Source organism: Saccoglossus kowalevskii, chromosome 9 (assembly GCF_978046115.1).
Source record: "Saccoglossus kowalevskii chromosome 9, keSacKowa6.1, whole genome shotgun sequence".
Classification (NCBI taxonomy): Eukaryota; Metazoa; Hemichordata; class Enteropneusta; family Harrimaniidae; genus Saccoglossus; species Saccoglossus kowalevskii.
Window position 1 is genome coordinate 21,290,627 of NC_140649.1, and position 22,949 is coordinate 21,313,575.

At 36.1% G+C, this 22,949-nt stretch overlaps 2 protein-coding genes across 3 annotated transcripts in view; one reads left to right on the plus strand and one right to left on the minus strand.

Moving 5' to 3' along the window:
* Nucleotides 1–5,838, plus strand: part of LOC100374392 (E3 ubiquitin-protein ligase RNF220-like) — a 44,767-nt gene extending 38,929 nt beyond the window's left edge. Inside the window, exons 7-14 of the mRNA XM_085503299.1 lie at nt 77–267; nt 979–1,096; nt 1,397–1,580; nt 1,995–2,059; nt 3,083–3,149; nt 4,261–4,369; nt 4,709–4,783; nt 5,446–5,838. Of these exons, the coding sequence (XP_085359425.1) occupies nt 77–267; nt 979–1,096; nt 1,397–1,580; nt 1,995–2,059; nt 3,083–3,149; nt 4,261–4,369; nt 4,709–4,783; nt 5,446–5,517 (881 nt within the window). The 3' untranslated portion in view covers nt 5,518–5,838. The remainder of the gene's footprint in view (nt 1–76; nt 268–978; nt 1,097–1,396; nt 1,581–1,994; nt 2,060–3,082; nt 3,150–4,260; nt 4,370–4,708; nt 4,784–5,445) is intronic.
* A 3,783-nt stretch (nt 5,839–9,621) lies between these two features.
* Nucleotides 9,622–22,337, minus strand: LOC100374545 (uncharacterized). Of its 2 annotated transcripts, none has more exons than XM_002739628.3 (6): nt 22,230–22,337; nt 12,450–12,520; nt 11,436–11,873; nt 10,721–10,756; nt 9,936–10,052; nt 9,622–9,758 (listed from the first exon to the last, which is right to left on the minus strand). In XM_002739628.3, exons 2-5 carry the CDS (start codon nt 12,502–12,504, stop codon nt 9,979–9,981), a joined length of 603 nt encoding a protein of 200 aa, XP_002739674.3. In that variant the 5' UTR covers nt 12,505–12,520; nt 22,230–22,337; the 3' UTR covers nt 9,622–9,758; nt 9,936–9,978. The 2 variants fall into 2 exon arrangements, with proteins under 2 accessions (XP_002739674.3, XP_085359426.1); XM_085503300.1 differs by having other exon boundaries at nt 9,936–10,055.
* Nucleotides 22,338–22,949: the final 612 nt, after the last annotated feature.

A 22,949-nucleotide genomic window follows, 5' to 3' on the forward strand; every position in this document is an offset into this window, starting at 1 on the left:
AAAAAACAATTTAACGCCAGCATAATATTTTTTTGATGCAGTTTAAATTTTTTGGAACACAATTCTGTTTTGACAGCTGCACGATCCCGAAAGAAGAAGCGAGTATCTGAAGAGTTTGCCCTGGGAGGTCTTGTTGCCGAGGGAACAGTTGGCGAAGCCAGTACTAGCGGTATTGGCATTTCTAACAGTACATGCCCTATATGCAGTCAAAAAGTCAGTGGAAGCATAGAAGAAATCAACAGCCATGCCGAAGCATGTATTCGTAAGGTAAATTTAAAATACCATGGACAAAATTATCTTGTGCGAAAATGTCTAATCATTTAAATTTTTGTTTCATTCTCTATAGGCCGTCACACTGTGACGACATATGTTTACATATTTGTCAACAAATATGAAAACAAATGTCACTCGCTGATCATCACAGACTAGCGATCTGCTGCGATAACTTTATCCATAAGTTATTTTATTTAACAGAACACATACATGCATATTTAATTACAACCGCAGTAAACAACGCTGTTATTTTGTCTTTGAGTGGAAACAACTGGTTCTTGCCAACCAGATGCTGCACGCATGTACCCACGCAAAGTGTAAACAATTGCAACTGCCTATAGAGGTATTACGCGGTAGTACTGTGAACCGCTTAATTTTTGCTATGATTTTTCGCGATTGGATGATATATATGCAATTGCAATAAAAAAAATGTTGTGAAAGTCGCTGACACAGTGAAATATTTGCTAAAAAAGTTTCCCTTTTTTCACTGACTCACGAAATTCGTGAGAATGTTCTCTTGAAATTAACGTGGTTTACAGTAAATCTTGGTAATTACTTTTTACAATTCAACTGTGTACAATAAAATTAATTTCTGTTATTATTCCAAGGAAAACCAGGAAATGAAATTAGTTTCTAAAATCATGCCTTTGGGTTACGTGCATACCAGTGTTACCTCAATGCTAACGTCTTGTATTGTATCCATAGCAACGACATTCACCTTTCCATGATGATGACAGTTACGCTCTGGATACTTACGAAGAGTACGAATGGGCCGGTCAGAAGAGGATACGTGTAACCACAATGCTGGAAGGCGGCTTTGCAGGTATTCTGACTGTTTTATTCTTTAAATAATGTAATAATTATTACATGTATATTGTGAGATAATTCATTGTCTGCAATGTAAAAGTATCAACCATTTAAATTGGAAAAACAAAAAATCAATATCTTTTGGTGGATGTCAATGTCTGATGATGAGTTTGTCATGTTTGTGCAAACTGGAATAATAATTGATGTTCATGAAAAAAAACACCCTTAATTTTTTTGTTACACCGGGGGCATACATAGATATAAATTACCCCCCTCTCAAGTGGAATACACTGTTAAGTTATTATTTTTTTTCTAGCTTCTGGTTTCCATGTGAACCGAAGAAAAGAAGATGGTGACAGTGATGCAGATCTGAACGTTGACGGTGATGACAATGAAGCCTACGGTACCGTGCAGTACACAGAGAGGGACGTTATACCATGTACGTCAGATGAACCATCAGAAGAGAAAGCGAGACAAGCGCTTAGAGGAGCAATTCTTAAGTATGTACTAAAATAAAATGCTTCCTGTTTCATTAAGTAGGTTCATTATTTTCAACATACTGTCAACACGACAAATCCATTCCCTTTATTTTTAAAAATATTTTTAAATTTCACAATTCAAACTGGAATGAGATTTCCATTGGTTCGATGGATGGACATTGGAAGGTTTTCAAATAACATTGTGTACTGAGCTTGTTGATTAGATTCTACTGCCATTGAAATTTATAAATATGAAGGGAATAGTTTTGTTGTGTTCATAGTATCATCCTAAATTTTTAAACAGTTTTTAACAGAAATACATTATAAATATTTATAATGAATATACAAATAAAAGTGATTTCACAGTGGAGAATCTTTTTCTTCTGTGTTGTTTCCTGCTATTACTCACTGTATTGTACGTGTTTGTTTTTTCAGAGCTTCGGCACCTTCCGATGGTTCACCAGCATCAAGTTGTGACCGAAGTAGATGGGAGAATTTTGGTGAGTTTTCTTTTTATTGTGAGATATAGAACAGAAAATAATTAATTACAATTTTACAGCTCCCAGGCCATCATAATATGGTGACTTTTATGTGATATCCCAGTGAATATGCAAAGTTGTTTACGTTTGAATTGTGAAATGTATATTAAATATTTATAAAGGTGAAGGAAACTGAACAGATTTTGTTGTACAGGTACTGCAAATTACTTTATTTTCGCTTGGAATTATTTTTCGCTGAAGGAATGATTCAGTGAAAATAAAATCCAGCGAATATACCTTTTTCTATATTTTATTTTCATCTCATCACAAATCCGTGAAAATCTTTTCAGCGAAAATTAGTTCCAGCTAAAATAAAGTATTTTACAGTATTATGGAATGTAGAGAATTTACTTAGTACTGGTATGTAATGCATTTTTCACAATCTGTAGTTTGTTGAATAAAAAAACAAACTGCTAGATTTGCTAGGTTCTGTCTACCACCTGGATTCTAATTTTAGTTTTCTTCATGTGGGCAGGCAACCTTTGCAGATCACCCACCCTGCTGGAGAAATTGAAAAGAGATATACCGTGAACAAAAAAGTTGTCAGGCATTTCTTATGTACTTGTCTAGTCACAAAACTGGACATGGTTTCATTACGGATTTAATTTGCGATATATTGCTACTACAGGGATACGATGATTTCTTTTTTTGATCAAATGTCATGGATTATTTTATTTATCTATTCTGATATTTCAAAATTACTATAGCAATAATAAATTTGCGTACATTTTGATGTAAATGATATTCCCAGCATGCTTTGCCTTTCTGATTTGCTTACAAACTATTGAGGGCAGCCTTCACATATAAACTTTGACCTATTCAGGATACAGAATTTTTTCTGCTATTCATGCAACTGTAACTGATGCTTAATTAATGGGTAATTATATTAATTAATTCAGTAATTGCTTGTTCATTTTGAGATTCTGAATTTGCAGTATCTTGCGTAGTACTGATAACAGCATTGTTGATGTATATCTTTTTCAGATCTCTCTAAAGATAAAAAGCGATCAAATGAGCAGAGTGGTGAGAAAGAAAACTCTGAAGAACTCGGGTGAATATATTTATTGACATTCCAAATGTTATTGTCTTTAAACGTTTGTGCTGTTGATGGTGATATCGCAGGTATTAGGAGAGGTCAGTGTCAGAGAAGATAGGTCAAGTACATAATTGACAACTCTTGAACTGAAAAAATTATGAGGTTGAACTTGGTACAGTTGTGGTATGGTTTGTCAGGTCTATATTATTCATCTGACTTATTTCTAGTCAGTGTGCACACCATAAAAAAAGTGGATGCTGATTTGTTGATGAAGTAATGAAACCTGCGAAATTAGTGTGTCATAAAATATTTTAGCAAAAAAAAAAAAATTGACCAATCGTATCGCATCGCTTTTTTTTTTTTGCAAGGTGGGTATAATAATGGGTGCTCGACCCGATGAACAAGTGTGTGTGTGTGTGTGTGGGGGGGGGGGTGTGTTTGGGCTGGATAGTAACTAATCTTCTGTCAGTTCATCAATTTTGCTGCTAACCTAAGGAAATTTCTACTAGAATATGATGGCTATGTGAAGCTGCAGCATTCTGGTGGTGCATATGATTGACACTAAGGGTGGTCCAATAGCCAAGGACAATTAAAATTGCCATTTATCACAATAGTAACTCAAACTAAATATATAGCCAACGTCAATTTTGGACAAGTTGTGATTAAAACTTATAAAGCCGTGAAAATGGTAAAAAAAAGTTGGATTTATGTGAAATAAAACTGGTTGATTTAGATATATTTAATAGTAACTATATTTAATTTTCCTAAATTCATATTTGTTTCAGTTTTTGATGCAACATTACCATCTCATTATTTTCTGGAGATTATGTTTAATAGCAATTCATAAAAAAAAAAACCTCCTGATAAAGATCAACTAATTATAAGTAACTTTTTAATAAAGTCCCTTGTGTGGTCCCAGCACACAGGTTTGACTGTAAATTAAATGTATTTTAAACTTATTTCAAACTAACGGTCGTGTATTAATAGATCAGAAATTAATGTCTAAATTATTTTACAGAGAGTCGTGTTTTGAAATATTGCAATAATTGTAGGACATTAATGCAGTGATAGCTCTTCATCTACCATTAATTTTGTCTTTATCTTTTTATCTTTTATTTATTTTCAGTCATGATATGTCTCCTGATGACATGATAGCTGTACTTAAAGGTAGAATAAAAGAATTGGAAAAACAGTCAACAAAAAGCAGCGATAAACACAAGTGTTTGATCTGTATGGTGAGTTTGCCCTAGATATATTAACAGTGAATCAATGCAGTGATCTAGATAAAAGCCTGTACCCAGTCACAACTCCCATCTATGCACTTATTGTTATTGGCTACAGATGTGTTTATATCTTGTCAGTATCATTTACAATAAATCAGCTTGTAACCTACTATTGTGTAGCGTCAATGGGAATAATTAGCATCGCAATGTGTGCGACACTCTCTTCACTTGTATTATTATCTTAATCTCCAATTTACGCTGAAATTTTATTAGTAGAACGGTTGATTAATAATCTGTAATCCCTTGCGATTAATGCTGTTTTTTTAATCCGGTGTTTCCATTCCACGACAGGAATCGTACCATACGCCAGTAGTGTCAGTACAGTGTTGGCACGTGCATTGTGAAGAATGCTGGTTACGAACACTGGTAAGTCATCAACGTTGATTGTATGAAGTCTAAACCCTACGGCGTTAGTGTCAGTGACATTTGAACAAAATCTAATGACAAAGTAACAAATGTTACGAAAGAGATGTAATAATATTTATTCTACGTCCATAGAATGAATTTGCATATCATGTTGCAATCATTATTTCTTTCGATTGTAAACTAATTTTCACAAGTTGTTGTTCAATGTTTATATCTGTCCTGGTATTTCATTGATGCAATATAAAATTGTTTTTGAATTATCAGTATCAGTTTTGCTTCATTCAAACGAGCATCTCAAATAGAAGTGCCTGGAAACTTTTTTTTTTTGCCATAGAAAAACCGGCATTCATTTGCATAAATGCATATGCTGCTAAGTTTCTCTAAATTGTATGGTGTTCCTATAATATCCAGTCTAACTGTTTTTACAATATTGGATAGTCGTATGAAATTTCTAATTGTGTATTCAACTTTCTGCATAGGTGTTCAAAAGTGTTGACTAAAAAATTAGAACATGGCCAAACCAGAAGCCGAAATGATCATCAACGCAATTTGAACAGTTATTCCATGTTTCACGCAATTACCGATCAATAACTATTTCTAGTTTTTGTCCCAAGACACCGATGGAGCTTTAGTGAATACATTGTTTTTGTTTTTCCCGACAGGGTGCAAAAAAGCTGTGCCCACAATGCAATATGATAACATCACCAAGTGATTTAAGGAAAATATACCTATAAGATAATTCCAAGACGACATCGAATTTGAAAATCTGCAACTTTGCTTGGAATCTCCATGGTAACACGTGTCGCGTGATGAATGGGAAAAAAGATCCGTTGTAAGGAAGATTTTGACACGAGTAAGAATGGCTGTTCTGCTCTCATTCTATACTCCCTGATTGAAACAAGATGTTGTACAGATAAGTGTAGTTGACAATACAACTAATCAAGGGAGTTGTGTTTTAACTTGTGAAAGCCACCCACTTACTTGTATGAATACAGTATGAACAGGCTTGCTCTGTGTATCATTTTAAAATACCCAGAAATATACAAACTCTATTGAAAAAAAAAAAAAAAAATTACTTTTTTGACAAGATGTGTATAACGTTCCTATTTATATAGACTATTTTATCACTTTGAAATGCAGTGTGTATTATTTTCCAATGCTCTTTGTACATAAGTTATTCCTGTACTTGCACAATATTGGTGTGTGCAGTATTTCTGCAGTTATTTTTCATCCAAGTTTTTCTGCTGTATGTTTGATAATTGAGTTCGACTCAAATTAGTGTTTATTAGCTGAAATTTAAAAGATAAAAAAAAAGCAAAGACGCTTATATGAGGGGGAATGGAGGAGGGGGAGGTGGATGCATTGGTGGGGTGGAGAGAGGTTTATTTTAATAGTTTTAATAACATTGTACATGTCTGTTCAGAGTGGTGTTTTTACATGTGCTCTCTCAGTCTTGATGCTGAATTTGCAAGGCCCTGACTTTGCATACTTTCCTGCCTCTGTGGTAGTACTGTCCCCATATACATTGCAGTTGTCCTCACAAGACTGTTAATGACTCGGGTTGTTGTTCAATCTAAATGAGTTGGCTTTACATGCGTGCATGATTGAACAATCACCAATGATTTTTTAGCAAATGCATCGTTACTTTTAAGATTAAGAGAAGCTGATTAGTTTATGAAATGTGGCAGTCCTGAACTCTCATCTTGTTCTTGTATACTTGTATTATAATTGACTTTTGTCTTTATTTTCTAAGGCTGACAGGGTTGGTTCTAAAAATGTATGTGCTTAGTTGGTGTCATTAAATTTTTTAGCATTTCAATATTGTGTGTAACACTTATAAATTTCAATTCAAGTCACATTGACTGAATGTGCTCTTGTCCAGTAATATCTTGCTTCTTAGTAATAAGGCTGTGTTGGAAACTGGCACACGGTTTATAAAGCACCATAGCCCTGTCTCTGGTGTGCGTTAATGACAATTGACCTTCTTTTTGTGGGATATCATTTCTTGAACAAGTATGGTTAGTTTTTCGTCCTGCATGGATACTTTGATACGGCTGCTTTAAGTTGAATAATGGCAACTTAGAAATAAAAAAAAAAGATCGGTGATCAGAGTTTCAGTATCATTCATAGCTAGTTAAATTGCTGGCTGCATTTCATACACTCTTTGGCAACTGCAAACCATTGCTGACTATTTTTTTTTGAAGTGAAAACATTACAAAGACAGATTTGTAAACTAATTAATTTCTTTAATGAATATCATCTTCATGTACTTGTAAACCTTGTTGTTAAAATAATTTTTTCACCAATAACATATTGAATGTTTATATTTCTCTGAGAATGATATATATTTTATATAGCTTCTGGAGTATAAATTATGTTTAAGATATTCTGAAGTAGATAGATGCTCTGGTTGTTTTTGATGTACAATGCTTGTACATTACCTTTAAACTACGTCTGACCAATTACCTATTCAGGGCCAATCAGATGTTGTGTTACATTCTATTAAGATTGTAGTAATTCTAAGTAATTGGTCAAGAGCTGGGTGCAACCAGATTTATGGAGGTATTAGTTCAAATTTAGTTTGATGAGACCCAGGCCTACCTACATCCAGTTTTTAAGGGTGCAGTGACTTGTAGTTTGATGATATTGATTGTAGATATTCTAGGAGATGAGAGATGCATGTTAATTTCATGATAGTAGACTCCAAGAACATTTTAAGCAACTGTAAATCATTTAGTTAGGAATTTCCTCGCTTTCACATTGTAAAGAGCTTGTGAAATTTGGTATGTGATGCCACGTTGAGTGTAATGATTTTATCATTTGATATACGCATCATTAGTGAGACTTGTATTCATATAGTTTATAATATATTCATACATCACCTTGACCCTCCCTCCCTCCCTCCCTCCCTCCCTTCCTCCCTCTTAAAACAATTTCTTCATGCTATAATGTAATTATAATTTTCTAGAATGCAATACACTTTTATTATGAATTTTAGAATATCTTTCTCAACAGTTGTATATACCTACTTGATCAATTTTCTTCTATTATGGAATAAAAAGATTATGTTAAATATTCATGAATGAATCGTTGATCCTGTCGTGTTGCTAGATGTTTGAATATTTCATTCCAACTACAGCCTAAAGGACGGCAGTCGTCGTGCCGCGTCCTGTTCGATATGGAACTCATAGCGACGTATGCAACAAGTGTAAAATTGTTTATTTATATGAAATTCAAACATGCGCTGGAAACTTTACTGATTTGACGTATACAAATGGGTATGTAAAAAAAAAATTTAGTCAAAAATATGACACCTCTCGGAATTAAACCATCCATACTTTTTGTAGAAATATGACCCCTGGGATTTAAACCATCCGTAGGGGGCGGAGGTGGACAAAAACTGGAATGACCCTTCGGCTTACATGGAGTAGTACAGTTCTTTCTCAGAATTACAATCACACAGTCTGTGAGATAAATATATATTTTTCACTGTCACAACATTCAAGCTTAATCGCTGAAAATATCAAACAGAAGACGGATTTACCATTTATTTACCTTTTTAATATTACAATCACAGTCCGAGAATAAGATGACACACAGTCCCTCTACGTGGGGGACCAAACAGCTCATTGTTGTCGAATAAGTGTGCTTGCGCCCTCTACGGCACCGGAGGCTGTCAGAGAGAGAGCAATTCACGTGTCTGAAAATATTTGGATACTCATAAACTACTTTATTTTAGCTCGTATTTATTTTCGCTGCAATAACATTTCGGTTGTTCTGTATGTTTTTTCCCTTGATTGTGGGTGAGTTGAATGTAAAATTTCCTCTAGCGAAAATAGATAAAACAATTCCAAGTGAAGATAAAGTAATTTACAGTACGTGTCGTTACTGGTTGGCTGTCTGCATGACTTTAGTACATTACTATGGAAACACGCATGCGCAGATTGGCATGTAGTTAAGACTCGCTCAAAATACTTCAGACTGCTTCATTAGTCTTATTTATTCGTGGATTTGTTAAAGTCTCACGATCATAGACGACACACAGTGTACATAGCAAGCAATGTGATATGAAATAAACTGTAGAATTATCATGAACATGTATTAGATCAGCTTCCGGAAAAGTACGTGTGGGAACACTGAAAATAACGATAACAGACACAAATATCAAATTCGTATGTAATGATACAAATTGTACTCTGCAGACATCAAATTCACGTGATGAATTGTCACATTACTCTTCAACAATAAATGTATAAAACACTGCCACCACCGACAAGTCGAATCACGCCTTCATACAAAACAGGAAATGTTCATAAAATTGAATATATACTAGCATTAAAGCGGGAAGTCGTCACCTGCGCATGCGTCAGATGGCCATAGCGTGTTATTGTTTACAACAAGCGTCTAGTCCCACGAGGACTCAATTCCAGCGCGTGCGCAGGTGACGACCCTCCCGCTTTAAACTATGGTCTGATTGGCAGCGGTGCTTCAGCATGATAAACACATCTGGTGTATTATACATAACTACATTGAGCAAGTGGAGACAGATTTATTAAGCGGGGGAGTCGTCACCTTTGCACGCGGTGGCAGACGTGTCACATTTCATAAATAAACATCTAGCCACGTGCCTTGTCGTCGCTTAGGACCCATTTCCCGCGCTTGCGCAGACGACTACTCCCCTGCTTCAATTTTTCGGGATGAAATGAAGACACACATTTGTTCGACTTATTTGTTCTAATTAGAACATTAGAACAGCGCCAGCAACGAAGCCAACTTTTCTGTCGACTGATGGTGATAAGCCGCATGTATATGTTCCAAGTTGAGAAGTTCTGAGAAAGGAATTGTTGAAAGAGCGTCATTTCTAATATTCATGCTGAAGTTTCACTCTAAGTATTGACACAACACGGACGATCACGAACTATTTTCTCTAAAGTTGTACAGTGAACAATAAAAACGATCTACCAATGCCATCTTCCTGAAATTCAAAACAGATAATGGCGATAATTATAACATGATATATATTTTTTGTCAGCAACGTTGTGTACATTTCCGGCAAGTTACGCCCTCTAGAGGCAAAGCAAGTAAACAAAACGAAGTACATGTACGTTAAGACCACAAGTGGTATGATGCACTATTATATTATTTTACTCACCATGGCAACTTCCTATGTCGACAGCAACTATGAGTTTAAAAACTCACTTCATATACGCAAATACGAATACCGACATGGATACCAAGCATAGCAATGCATTTACACCAGAGTGACTTGCTGCTAGAACGTGGGGGAAAAAAGTGTAAAATATTATTGCATGTGTTTGTAATCACGTGACTTCATCATTACTTTCTATATATCAGGATATGTTAGGGTGATATTCACCACCCCCACCCCACCCCCATCGGAGGGCGAATACACAGATGGTGACTATGTTTGTCTCAGTTCATTTGGTTGATCTGCCTATCAGCACCCGTCGACGAGTAGAATCGAACTACGTGGTTCGTATTAACCAAGGAGCTTCGTTTTTCTTTCTGGAACGCGAAGTTGCATCAGTACCAACCCCCCCAGTGACAATCACCTGTGGATCTGTGCAATTGTCGATTATACACTAGTAATTCTTTATCCGCGAATTCTGAAGTTAGAAAGAATGATCAATCTGCGTTTTTTGTTTCCAACCATTGTGTGGGAGTTTGTTATGGGCAACATGCTTACAAATAGTTTCGGCAAATTAAAATACATCTCATCTTTGATATCTGTTCCGTTACACTATCGTCTAAAGAATTTTAATTTGTGTTTTGGAACCTATTCAATAACCAGATCGATTTGGCGTTGGTTACATTGCCCTTGATTACGAACTACTTTTTTTCTGTTGAAGTTATTCGTCGAGGGCGCATAAACTAATAACCGTCCCTAACATGTTATACTCGATATTCAATACTAACCATGATTGTCCTTGTCGTCATCCGATGTTTCTATATCTGGCGAGGAAATAAACATGATAAATGGTAAGTAAACATGTACATAGGGTGGTGTTAGTGGTTTGAAAAGCGCCGCTGATTGTTTGTTTTTTTTGTATGAAAAACTGCACGAATTATAGAGAGAATCTGGTGTGCAGTTTTTAGAAAATTATCAATTAGATATATTTGACGAAATATACTATCAAGACCACAAACCCGTTCTATGCTTATTCGTGTTATATAAATTAAATAAATCTAACAAGTCAATTAGCGAGCACAGTGCGCAATGACGTCACACCTTTAGCTATAACTTGGTGAGCCAATCGCATGAATGGATCCAATTCACATGAAATTCAATAACAATTAAAATATAATGTTCCAATGTTATTCCATCGGCCAAGAGAAACCTCTCGTTTCAATTTCAATTGAAATTTATATATATTTACAAATTTAAAGCAAAAAAACGCAAAGACTCGTGGGTAGACACTTGTTTGTAAACAATGACACGCTATGGCCATCTGAAGCATGCGCAGGTGACGATTCCCACTTTAAATAAACGAACGAGTATGTAGTGGTGAAAGTACAAAAGAATAATATTTTTTCATGGGATTTAAGATTTTATTTGTTACTGCAACATCTAATAATTCGCACCAATTACTGCATATATACGATCACATGCCGATCACTTTACTGAACTTACCAGGTTCGGGGCAGGTAAGAACACCACCTGGCTGATTGTCACCGAGAGCCAGACACGCGTCGTCGTCCTCTGCTAAATCTGTTGATTCACCGGTAGATCCTGGATGTTGAATCAAGAAACAGACATTGGTATACTGTTCACACTGGGCTGCGTCGACCACGATTGAGGCTGTATTGCCGCCATATTCCACGCTCTCGTCCTCTCCAGCTTCCACTGATCGGGGAGACTCGATCATTGCGACCTCAATTGCTTCCGACTTCACCGATGCATCCTCGTAGTTGGATCCGTTTGTGAAGTACACTTGGATGCCGGTTAGTTCACCATGAACCTCGGGATCTTTGTTGCCAATCCATATCGAGAATGTTATATTCGTCGGGGCCTCTGTTGAGTAGGTCACACTGTCTGGACTCGTAATTTCTACTTTATCAACCCATAAATCTGAGAAAAGAAGCAACAATTCAACCAACTGTGATTTAAAGCGCGGTGGTCGTCGCGCAGCGCGTGTTCGAATTTCATGTAAATAAACAATGTATTTTATACGCGTTGTATACGTCGCTATGAGTCCCATATCGAACAGGACGCGGCGCGACGACTGCCGCCCTTTAGGCTGTGTCCTCAGTAAACTCAGAGTGAACTAACAATGCTATATAAAATATACAAAAAGGGTACAGCTTTATCTATCAATTTGCATGTTCTTTGAAATAATAGCACATATCTGTAATTAAATGCGCATGAGCTTTGAATTAATAGTACGTACCAGAAATTAAAATTTGCATGTACATGTATGTAAAATAATATTATGTTACAGTAATTCAATATAATTCACGTGATTTGAATTAAGCGTGGGTCATTATTTGATAAAACCAATACAGTAGGAGTATAAAGTGCTGATATTAATACAAATTATTCGATAGTATTCATGATTTTGCGAGAGTATAGCTCACAAGTTAGCTAAAATAACAGCTGCATTATCTCAAACATACAGCGTGTCTATGCATGTATCCCATGACTCACCTTGGGCACTGACCACAGCTAGGCACCCTGCAACTATCAAGATGTGGGAGATCATTTTCCTATCTTAGCTGCTGTGTGGGGGAAATGAAAATATTAAGTAAATTTAAATGTTTCCATTTCGGACCTCCATGTAACATCCAGACATGTGAATCCCCGGTGTGAACCTCCAGTAATACCGCAGAGGCAGCAAGACCAACAACCAACCGCATTATTGTACGTATGTAAGTACGCCAATCTTTTGCTTGGCATGGCGTTGAGGTAGCAAGCACAACTGAACCATCCGCTATATTTAAAGCGGGAGGGTCGTCACCTGCGCACGCGCGGGAATTGAGTCTCAAGCAACAATAACAACACACGCTAAAAACACAAAGACTCATGGGTAGACGAATGTTTGTAAACAACGACATGCTATGGCCATCTGACGCATGCGCAGGCGACGACTCCCCCGCTTTAATATACTAGTAATAAGTGATTTATTCAGTAGTGTTAATGGAGGAAGATAAATATGGTAAGATTCGGTTCTTATTTCAGATAGAACAAAAAATAGTGAACGCGTTGCATCCTTTCGGTTTTACCAATATTTAAAAAAAGGTAATTGCATTTTGTGTAACCATTATCCATGGTGATGAAATACATGATAGTGTTCATTGGATTATCTAAAATCATGGAGCTAATTTCCAATAGCACCATAAAGTAGTATCCTATGTGTGTTACAGTGACATATTTTGAGAAACATGTCCAAAAGTTTTTCGAAAATGGATACAGTGAGATCGGAATGTTTACAGTTTTTGTCAGCAAATCTGGCAAAATAAGAGACATCATCTAAGCATTTGTGGAAATTTAGTACAGTTTGTTAAGTTTTTGGAATGAAAAAAAATGATATAGTTAAGGTCAATTTAAATATTTGAGGCTACTATAAGATTCGTTAGGCGTCTTTTTGCACACATATTCACTTCGTACCCCCATCCCCCTGTTCGAGTAATTCAGTGGTCGGGAAATAAACACAAGACGTTTAATGACTGCCGCATGTCTCCATCAAACTTTACACCGTCTCTATTGCCGTGTATTCCGTTTGTAACTTTGATTTAAAGGTGACACTAAGAGCGTGGGAAACCAACTTATTCACTCACTCCCTGACTCTGAATACATCTTCTTTGGCGACCTTTCGGACCTCGCAGCGTCCGGTATTAACACATCACTGACAATGCTACATTTATAAAAACACGTTACAGACACCACATCTTTTATGCATCGAGGTTACTTCAGGAATGTTTTGATGAATCAATCCTACCATTGCCCGGTTATTCGAAATTCCAAACTCTTAAAAGGATTCACTAGGGCAACTGCGCCAATCACACATTATAACTGCGTCTGCGTGTGTTGGAATGGCGTATTTAGTATTCCCCGCGACATGGGAACGATAAAACACGTGTCACAGTAATTGTAAAACCGGATCACGTTTTACCCGATATCAGTAGCGACTTTTGGGTGAATTACTATCCATTTTCTTATGTTATTAAAAGACTGAAGTAGCGAAACAAAAATATAGCTACTCCGCATCAATGAGCATTCATACACTAATTTGACAATGCACCGTACCACGGAGACATCTCGTCTTGAGAATCCAGACAGGTGTAGCACTGTACTTAGTGTACGCTAGCCCGTGAGTCAACGAGATCACATAAACTAGTATATCTACTCACGGAAGCTTAAATTTTGATGATGCAAAATGGCCGTGTGATATTAATACATTTATTACAACACACCTAATAACTGTTACGGTCTCGCACGAATATGAAACGAAACTCGCCGTTTTAGCGCTAACTTGCTTGTATTATGCATTTCGCCACCTATCCTTCCTTATACAAGATTATATTTACTCCTGTCCATGATTAAAACGAGGAGTTGTCACCTGCGCATGCGGCAGGTGGCCATAGTGTGTCGCTGTTTACAAATAAACGCATACCCATGAGCCTTTGCGTTGATATCTCAGCCTAACAAGGTCGCGTGAGTTGCGTCATCAGCGGTGCTCGAAACCCTCATTGGGGTATGATGCCGTCCAGCCGGCGAGGGCGCCACTCACGCCTACATGTCATGCTAGTTGTTATCGTTGCAGGTAATGACCCCTCCGCTTTAAATTCCATCGGTATGACTAACTCATAAGTTATTGTATATATATATATAGTCTTACATGTTCACAATCCTGCATCAAATGCCTATGATACTACCCACCGGAGTTTGAGAACTGGGAAAGTGCCAATGAGATGGGTCCAGTTTTAGAGTAATATATATAACTATCAGTGATAGTTATACAAATCGGTATACGTTGCATGGCCCAACCTTCTTTTACGTGAATGTATCAACATAGACCCTATTGTAGGCCCGGATGGGGGCACTCACCAGGTGATCTGGTATCATCGTCGTTCTTGCAAACTAAGAAAATACCCTGAGAATGAGACCAACCATACCAAATAATGCTAGTGAAACTTTGTTGTGAACGTCATACATTTAAAATTTAATGAGACCCCACTGCGGGTGATATATATATAGTATGAGTCAATGCCAACATGGAAAATTGTAATGATATGATAACAACTTGAGAACAACGATATCACACTGAGCTAGGTTCAGAAGGAAGCATTTTTTTAACGGTTAGCCACTGCCGCTGGACACCATCCAGAAAATAACAAGCAGGACTCAAATCTCCGGCTCTGAAACCGAAAATCTACCCACAGTAATTTGTAACTATGTAAATGGCATGACAATGTTCATTGGTTTATTTTGTAAAAAAACAGTGAAACTAATTTCACATGGCACCACGAAATAGCATACTTTTGTGTGTTACAGTGACGTATTTTGAAAAACTTGTCCTATTTTAAGAACCATTTCATAGAGCACAGTGTTAAAGAAAAATTGCATTTTTTGACTCTTTTAAAAAACAGAATAATTATTAAAGTACCCTAATATTCACAATATATGTCATCAATTTGAGACAATTTGCCATATGGTAAAAGTGCTATAATCTGCCAAAATGGCCACTATCCACTAAAATACAACTATCTTTTTCTTGAAAATTAAGATGGTGATCCAACTTTTTTAAGTCAATATCCTTATATTGCCTGGAAGTATACTAATAATTTGTTGGAAAATAAATAAATTCTGGATATTTGTATTCATGTGTAAGCTTCTACCTTAACCCCAATTTTCAGGGCGATCGATGATAGTACAGGTCACGTGGCTAGTGGCTAGACTGGCATTATAGGGTATACGGTTTATTCAATTAACGGCTAGATGTCTTCCAGTCCCAGCCTCAACAAACACTCCAAGTCAATTGAATAATCATGTTTACATCTCACCGTTGGTAACTAATATGTTAACCTTACGTAACCTGTGTTTCAGGGCGTCGTAGTGAATGTGGGGTTATGCCCGGAATTGACCTCTCTGTAAAGTTGACGCACACCGTGACACAAACACTTCAAATGGATTACATTTGGTTGATTTCCACCGGGAAACGTCGTTATTATTGATGCAAGCAATTAGTCCACATGTCACGTCCAGCCGACTAGGGTGATGGATGAATCATTTGGAAAGTACATGCACAACTATACTTCATTGAAATGGACGACGTAACTTACAATCAACAACCATACAAGGAAACAGTGTATGTGCGCTTGCCGTGGTAAATTTGTGTATTAATAGAGTATATGTATTTCCCTTCCGTATCTAATTTATAATTATGGCACACGTGAATTGCTTAACCGGTAAGAAGTGCCTGGATAAATCGTAATTTATTGAGTGTTATCACTGTACATGTTCTCGATCGAATTGAAAAAAATACATAAGTATGAGTCGGTGTGACTACGGCGGTATTTGTCGATGTTTTTCGGAACCATTTTGTGACCTGTCTCCACCTTATGTACAGAATTCTTTATTTCCTAACAAATATTGTATGCACGTGATGACGTAACTGACACGTGGTTTCGATTGACCAATGTCTTGTGAACATCTGAAAATCAAGGCACTGACGAGAGTGTTATTTGGGTATGGGTAAATGGTTTGCATACTATGATTCGAATTTATTGGCGAGTTAATTTCTGAATGGATTTTATGCCAGGTGTTTGCATGTTTTATTAAGAAAATGCAAACTCTTCTGAAAAATATGGTCCATAAAACATTACTGAAAATAGGGATATTCTCTTACTAGTTGCAATAAAATCAGACTAGTGAAAATCAAAATAATTGCTCTACGAGATGTCTCTATTCCGGATGTTTCATTGACAGGTGTTACCCGGACAACGGATCTTGGATTATTTCCGTATTCACAGCTATCACGGAATTATTTTCGAAGAAACAAATAATCGATTGTTGCATATTATTATCTAATTCTGTCGATCGAATCTGACGTAATTAAATTCATTCCATCATTTAGAAATTCCACATCGTTCACTTTTTGTATTTTTTGAAGTTATGGACTTTTACAGTCGTCTGTTATTGGTTGTTAGTGGTGTCTAGTTTGAGTGTGAATTGACATACGCAATTTTATTATAAAGGTTACAGCCCCGTCTACACTGGAATAGTTAAAGGGACACCAACTATGAATTTTACTATTTGTTAATACAAATGATCGACCAATAATTAATTTGTCAGCTTTCTAGACGTCGTTTGTATGAGAATATGAATATTTTACCTCATGTGTGTGTGTTCATTCGATGAGTCTGTATTACATATATTAAAAATATGAAAACAAATTCTATTCTATTCTATTCTATTCTATTCTATTCTATTCTATTCTATTCTATTCTATTCTATTTTACACAATAACTAGGCAAAGTGTTGCATCTTGGTAATATCGCGTCATCTTTCATTATTTAGAGTTTTCATTTTCTGATAAGGTACCAGTATAATAGGATGCAGATAGTTGATCGGTTGGTACCAAGAAATACGGCAAATTCTAAACCCATCGAGATACACTGTCATGTAAATACAAAAACCCATAGTTACTGCGTATATCAGGGAAACACTTACATATTTTCTCAACACTGATTCATATGTGAAGAAAACTGTACAAAACACGACGTGTTCGCACTTACAAAAAACACCCAGAGTGTCGCCTGCCTCGTTAATATTAACAGAAATCTACGATGCACCATACTGGTTACGTCACTGGAAATCGAGCACACTATATTGATTGTGGCATTATTTATGAGTCTTCGCACATACGGGGATAGACGTAAACTATATACAATTTTGATTGCATACTGTTCTAATTAATGTAAAGGAAGTAAAAACCATATGGATTGCATAGGTCAAACGAGACTGCATGTTTTATATCTACTTTGCATATTACTGAGCATGTGACCGCAGTGTAATTTGGGACAGAGATCACCAAGAACAAATGTCATTACAAAATCACTAAATTAAATTTCATTTTTTATTTTTTTTTAAAACTATAACAAATGTATGATACAATTATATAAGACTAGTTTATCCAATGTTGCCGAACAAACAAGATAAGATAAATCTCGAATTCATTAAACTGATATAATAATTTAGACCAATTTTTCTTTGCTGTTTTTTTTTGCATTTTCCGTATCTAAATGACATAGACCCATTGCTATCGAAAACACTATGAATGAATCATCATAAAATGAATCCATTTTATTTGATAAAGTTGTCGAAGAGATTATCCTCCCCCGCGGTGGATGAGAGAGTACGCTGAATTGAATGCTATATACTTCACCAAGTTGGACCAGATAAAAAGTCACGAATCGAAACGAACAAAGCGAAATGTATCCGTCTGTGAAAGAAGCCTAGAACCACGTGACATATTCAATTGAAATAGCTGAAAACAGTCCTTTTAAAAAATGTAAGAGAGGTCAACCAATTACAATTCTGACATTGAAGATGAATGAAAACTAAAATTCAATCGAACGGTTACATTTTCATATGCCTTTTATACACCCGCGGTATTATGAGGATTTTCAGTCAGAGACACAGAATTACTGCGTTTCAATCAATCTGATCGGATCAGAACGATCGATGGCTGTTCATTTAAACGTAGTTGCAATCAGAAAAGCTACATTTACTTAATCAATGAAGCGCAAAACGGCCCTCTTTATCGCGTATGCACACAGCTGCATACTTTATACATACTACGTTGTGACTTCATCTTTAAATTTTATCGATCACTACACGCTAAGGACAGGTGTTTACGACACCAGTATGACGTCACTGCGTTTGGTAGGGTCACATTGATCGTAAACATACATTCAGTATCCTCGAATAATATTCTTTCAACCAAAGACTGAATATTAATTGTGGCATGTTGCTATGGTTACGTAAATTGTATACAAACAAAGGATGGAAAATGCAAATAGTAAAATATGACACGATTTACGGTTTGAAAACTAGAATCAAAACAAAAACACAGCCGTTTTTAAAAGGTATTATTATTTTTAGGAGCAGTTGAATGTTGTAGTAGTTTGAGGTCAATCGACCAATTATGCAAATATGTTCAATAGTTTCGATATTAATGACTTTGAAAATAAACTATAAAGAGAGAACGCGTTAGCTTGGGGACGCCCATTGGGAGTAAATGAGATTTCAAACGATGCATATTTCGATCAATGGTTCAGCCAAGCGTGGAGGATTATGTACGAGTCATCTGTACATGAAATGACCTCAGTGATATGGCATATAAGTACTGCTACTGCTCTGATCTCTCACTTTCATTGTAAGTGACTAATCTGTGCTACCCAAGGGATCATAGACTTGAAAATGGCGACTTTGGATTCGTCATCAATTACAAAAAGCTCTTGTATTTAAAAAAAACGCCATAAGCATTGTGAGGATTAATTATAACCTCGATACGTGACGTTAACCCTGGATTAAATACGGTAACGACAAGCACTGTATATATCTCCCCACCAAAGCGCGGTCTGCAGTTCACAGTCTAAATTTATTAGAATTTAATTATATTGGCGTCTCTGTAGAATTTATATAATCACAGCGTTCAAAGGGAGCTGCCAATTACACAGTGAAATCATGGAACAGCGGTGTCTATTATGATTTAGACTATTTGTAACTAGGATTTCCATTGTAATTTTTAAATAGTTAATTTTAACGTGAATGGTGACATACATGAATTATTTTTGCAACTCGGCTTTCTACAAAATGCACACATTTGTTAAAGACAAGTATATCTCGCACGAACTCTCGCGAGATTACCGATAATCAAAACTCATAAATATAACATTGTCATAACTGTCGAAAGAATAATGATGTAAATATAATTAATTTACGATCACGATTAGTGCAATAGGAAATAGCTGCCGGAATGACCTTCGTCGCGATAATAAACAGACATAGCATGAAATGAAAAAATTACTTTCTGAAAAAAGGAAAATCCCCAGGATAAGGTCACCGTCAAAACATCAATTATTCTAATTTGAATAAAACCACACACATTTCGTATTGCATTCGTATTGCATTCGTATTGCATTCGTATTTAAATTGTTCTCCTAAAAAACCTCGTTACCCACAATGCATTAGCTTTAATCGGTGTGTGTATCATATTTAGTACATTATAATCTAGATGGAGATGGAGACGCTATATTCGAACTGTCTGGAAGTCTAAAAACATAATGTAATAATAACAAAACGTTTTGACCTCGCCCTGAAGTGCGTGGGGGTTATTTTCTCTTCGCGCATGAATACCGCCGACGACCGTATAATACATCGCATCACTCGTGAAAAATAACTACGCACAAATTCCAGGGCGATGTCAAGAGTGACTGTGTCATAATAATGTATAATACAACCGGCAAAAAAAAAATGAATCTCGCGTTACCGTATTCGTTTCCATTCATCACGATGATGTCACAAAATTGAAAGAAATAATTATATAATATAATTCTATTCTATAATCAGTATCAAAGAATGTGATCCGAATCTAAGTTTGTTACTCACATATGAAGTTTTGTTTTTATTCTATTCTTTTTATTCTTTTATTTTTATTTTAAGAAAAATCAGTAACATTCAATATTGCAATAGAGTACTAGTATATATTTACAACACCTCCCAGCATGCTTTATTTGGGTTCAGTGAGTGGTCGCTGTCATGGTCAAGTTGTCTCAGACGAAAATATCAGGTAACGACATAGATCGATTCAATGTTATTCCCCACCGCGTTCCCACGTGTCTGTTCATTGAATCAGTCACTCAAAATTGCGTACTGTCCGCCGAGGATTAGAGCAGTGGCGTCAACTTGACATTTTAGTATATAAAGCACACCCAGAACATACAGTATTTGCAAAGCAGTTGACCGCTTTCATAGTTGAGTCTACCTACGAAACCTACAGGGTAGTGTCGAGATAGGTTTTGAAAAATCAATTAGTACTATTAGAAAAAGTTGATGCATGAGCAATAAACTCTAAAAAAACCAAATCAGGTCATCCTAAATCACACCGCCTACACAGTGCATTATTATATTTATTTTAATTAAAATAAATTGTTTGCGGCTATCTCCCAAATTCCCTAATGAAATGGAACAGCGTATATAAGTATAGTCACGTCTTGTATATTTCAAACTCGCTAAGTGCCTACTTAAAAACGGACATGCATAATGCATTTGAGCATATTTAAAAAAAAATCAGCAGGTGTTAGTTTGACAAATATCAATATTTACAAAACAAAGTCGACGCGTTACACGCTCACGTGGATATGTTAATTTCAGAAACTTCAGCAGTTTATAAACACATTCACGCATTGACGTTTAATTATCTTACACCAAATTACACCCTCGGGAAATGTACTACGATTGGAATTATCTATCAGAATTCTATAAATTAAGGCGATAATGTCAAGATAACCGCGATACGTTGATATTACGTAAATTTAATAATATGTACTTGGTTTGGATATTACTACTATCTAAATTCGCCTTCCGGCCTCGTCGATGCTCAGACGGGAGTAGGTAATATGAACAGCGTTCACAGCATGATCTGTATCCCACAATCCAGCAGTATTCACATCGAACTAGTGAATTCCCAAGATAGGCAACGAGTATGAATAGGGAAATGAATCTACTGACATCACGTGGTTTAAGTACGAGTAGATGATAACGGGCAGCTATTGTATGTATATGAATACAATCAGATTCGTTTATTCGTATTTGAAAACGAAAAAAATAATTGAAGTAATTTGCTCTTGATGTATTACTTACGTTAACACAAAAAATAATGAGTTTATTAGTCATTTGATACAACCACATACCGACAATCAATTATCTAACTGGCCGATATTAGAGATCGCACACTGGAATTGCTAGTAAATCCTATTAAAATGACTAGAAAATGGTGATATATGCAATTATGAATACGACACCTATAATACAGTTATACATATACTAAACTTGAGTATCATGCGTTTCGCCGCCAACGCTAGAAGCAAAATAATATTATATAGAAATAACCCAAACGTTAAACTAGTAATATTATATTAAAAACAAATAAATATTGCAATATAATTGCGAGTTGGAGTGATAAAACTATGCAAGGTTATGATAGAATAAGCACGTTTTAACTTATTTTTTTAAAAAGCTCTGCAACTGGATATAGCATAATAAATTAAAATATGTTTTTGATTTTGAACGTGAACACACGATTTCTAAAGATGCGTACTCTATTGTGTAGTTAGCTTTTTCGACAACCGAGAATGCTTGCTGTCTTTCAGTACAATACTCATTTTTAAAATTAAAAAAAGGATGCATTTCAATACTGACCTTGCAAGTAAATATAATCCAGCTAGCGATATCAAGAAACACACAGCCGACGTATAGTGTATCACCTTTGTCACCTAGGATAGTAAAACTGCGAGTCTTGCAAATGAGACAATGCACGCCTTTTCCGCGGCCGCGGCTAGCCGTGTTTTGATTGGTTGCGCTGTCGTAATTTCTGGGAGCTACTTATTGGCTTGAACGTGAAGTGCATACGTCATCGACGCGTTGATGTGCACATAATGATTTGAAAAGCTCACTGTGGGTGGGACAACAACGCTATTAAACTAAAACGTTAAGTACTAGAACATTGCACTATGGAGACAAATGTAGTATAGTAGTAAAGTTGAAAAACCGCTTGTCAACTAATGATACGACCTCATTTGTGCTACTTTCCTTCATCGCGATTAACTTGTCTTTGTTTCGGCCATTTTTCTCGAATTTGTTATAATTTCATATGATTTTGGCCAAACACTTCTGAAATTGCCGTTTTTAATTACACACATGCAAATTTGATGAGCGTTATTATTATATTTACGTTTCACGATACGTGCATTCATTGCCGACACCCTGCGTGATCAGAGTAATTTTTCACGTTTTATCATCACGAGCGATTGATTACGATTAACTGACATTGCCATGGTAACGATTACAAGTGGTAAGATGATGAAATCAACGTCAATTCCGTCTTGCATTCATTCAGTGACGATTTCGTTTACCACATTT

What these genes read in the sequence shown, in the direction of transcription:
- LOC100374545 (XM_085503300.1), bottom strand. Translation starts at nt 12,504, where the DNA reads ATGATCTCCCACATCTTGATAGTTGCAGGGTGCCTAGCTGTGGTCAGT. An exon ending in TCTTACCTGCCCCGAACCTG is followed by an intron (nt 10,757 to 11,435) that starts GTAAGTTCAGTA and finishes TTTCCTCGCCAG; the next exon opens with ATATAGAAACATCGGATGAC. An exon ending in TGACGACAAGGACAATCATG is followed by an intron (nt 10,056 to 10,720) that starts GTTAGTATTGAA and finishes CCCACGTTCTAG; the next exon opens with CAGCAAGTCACTCTGGTGTA.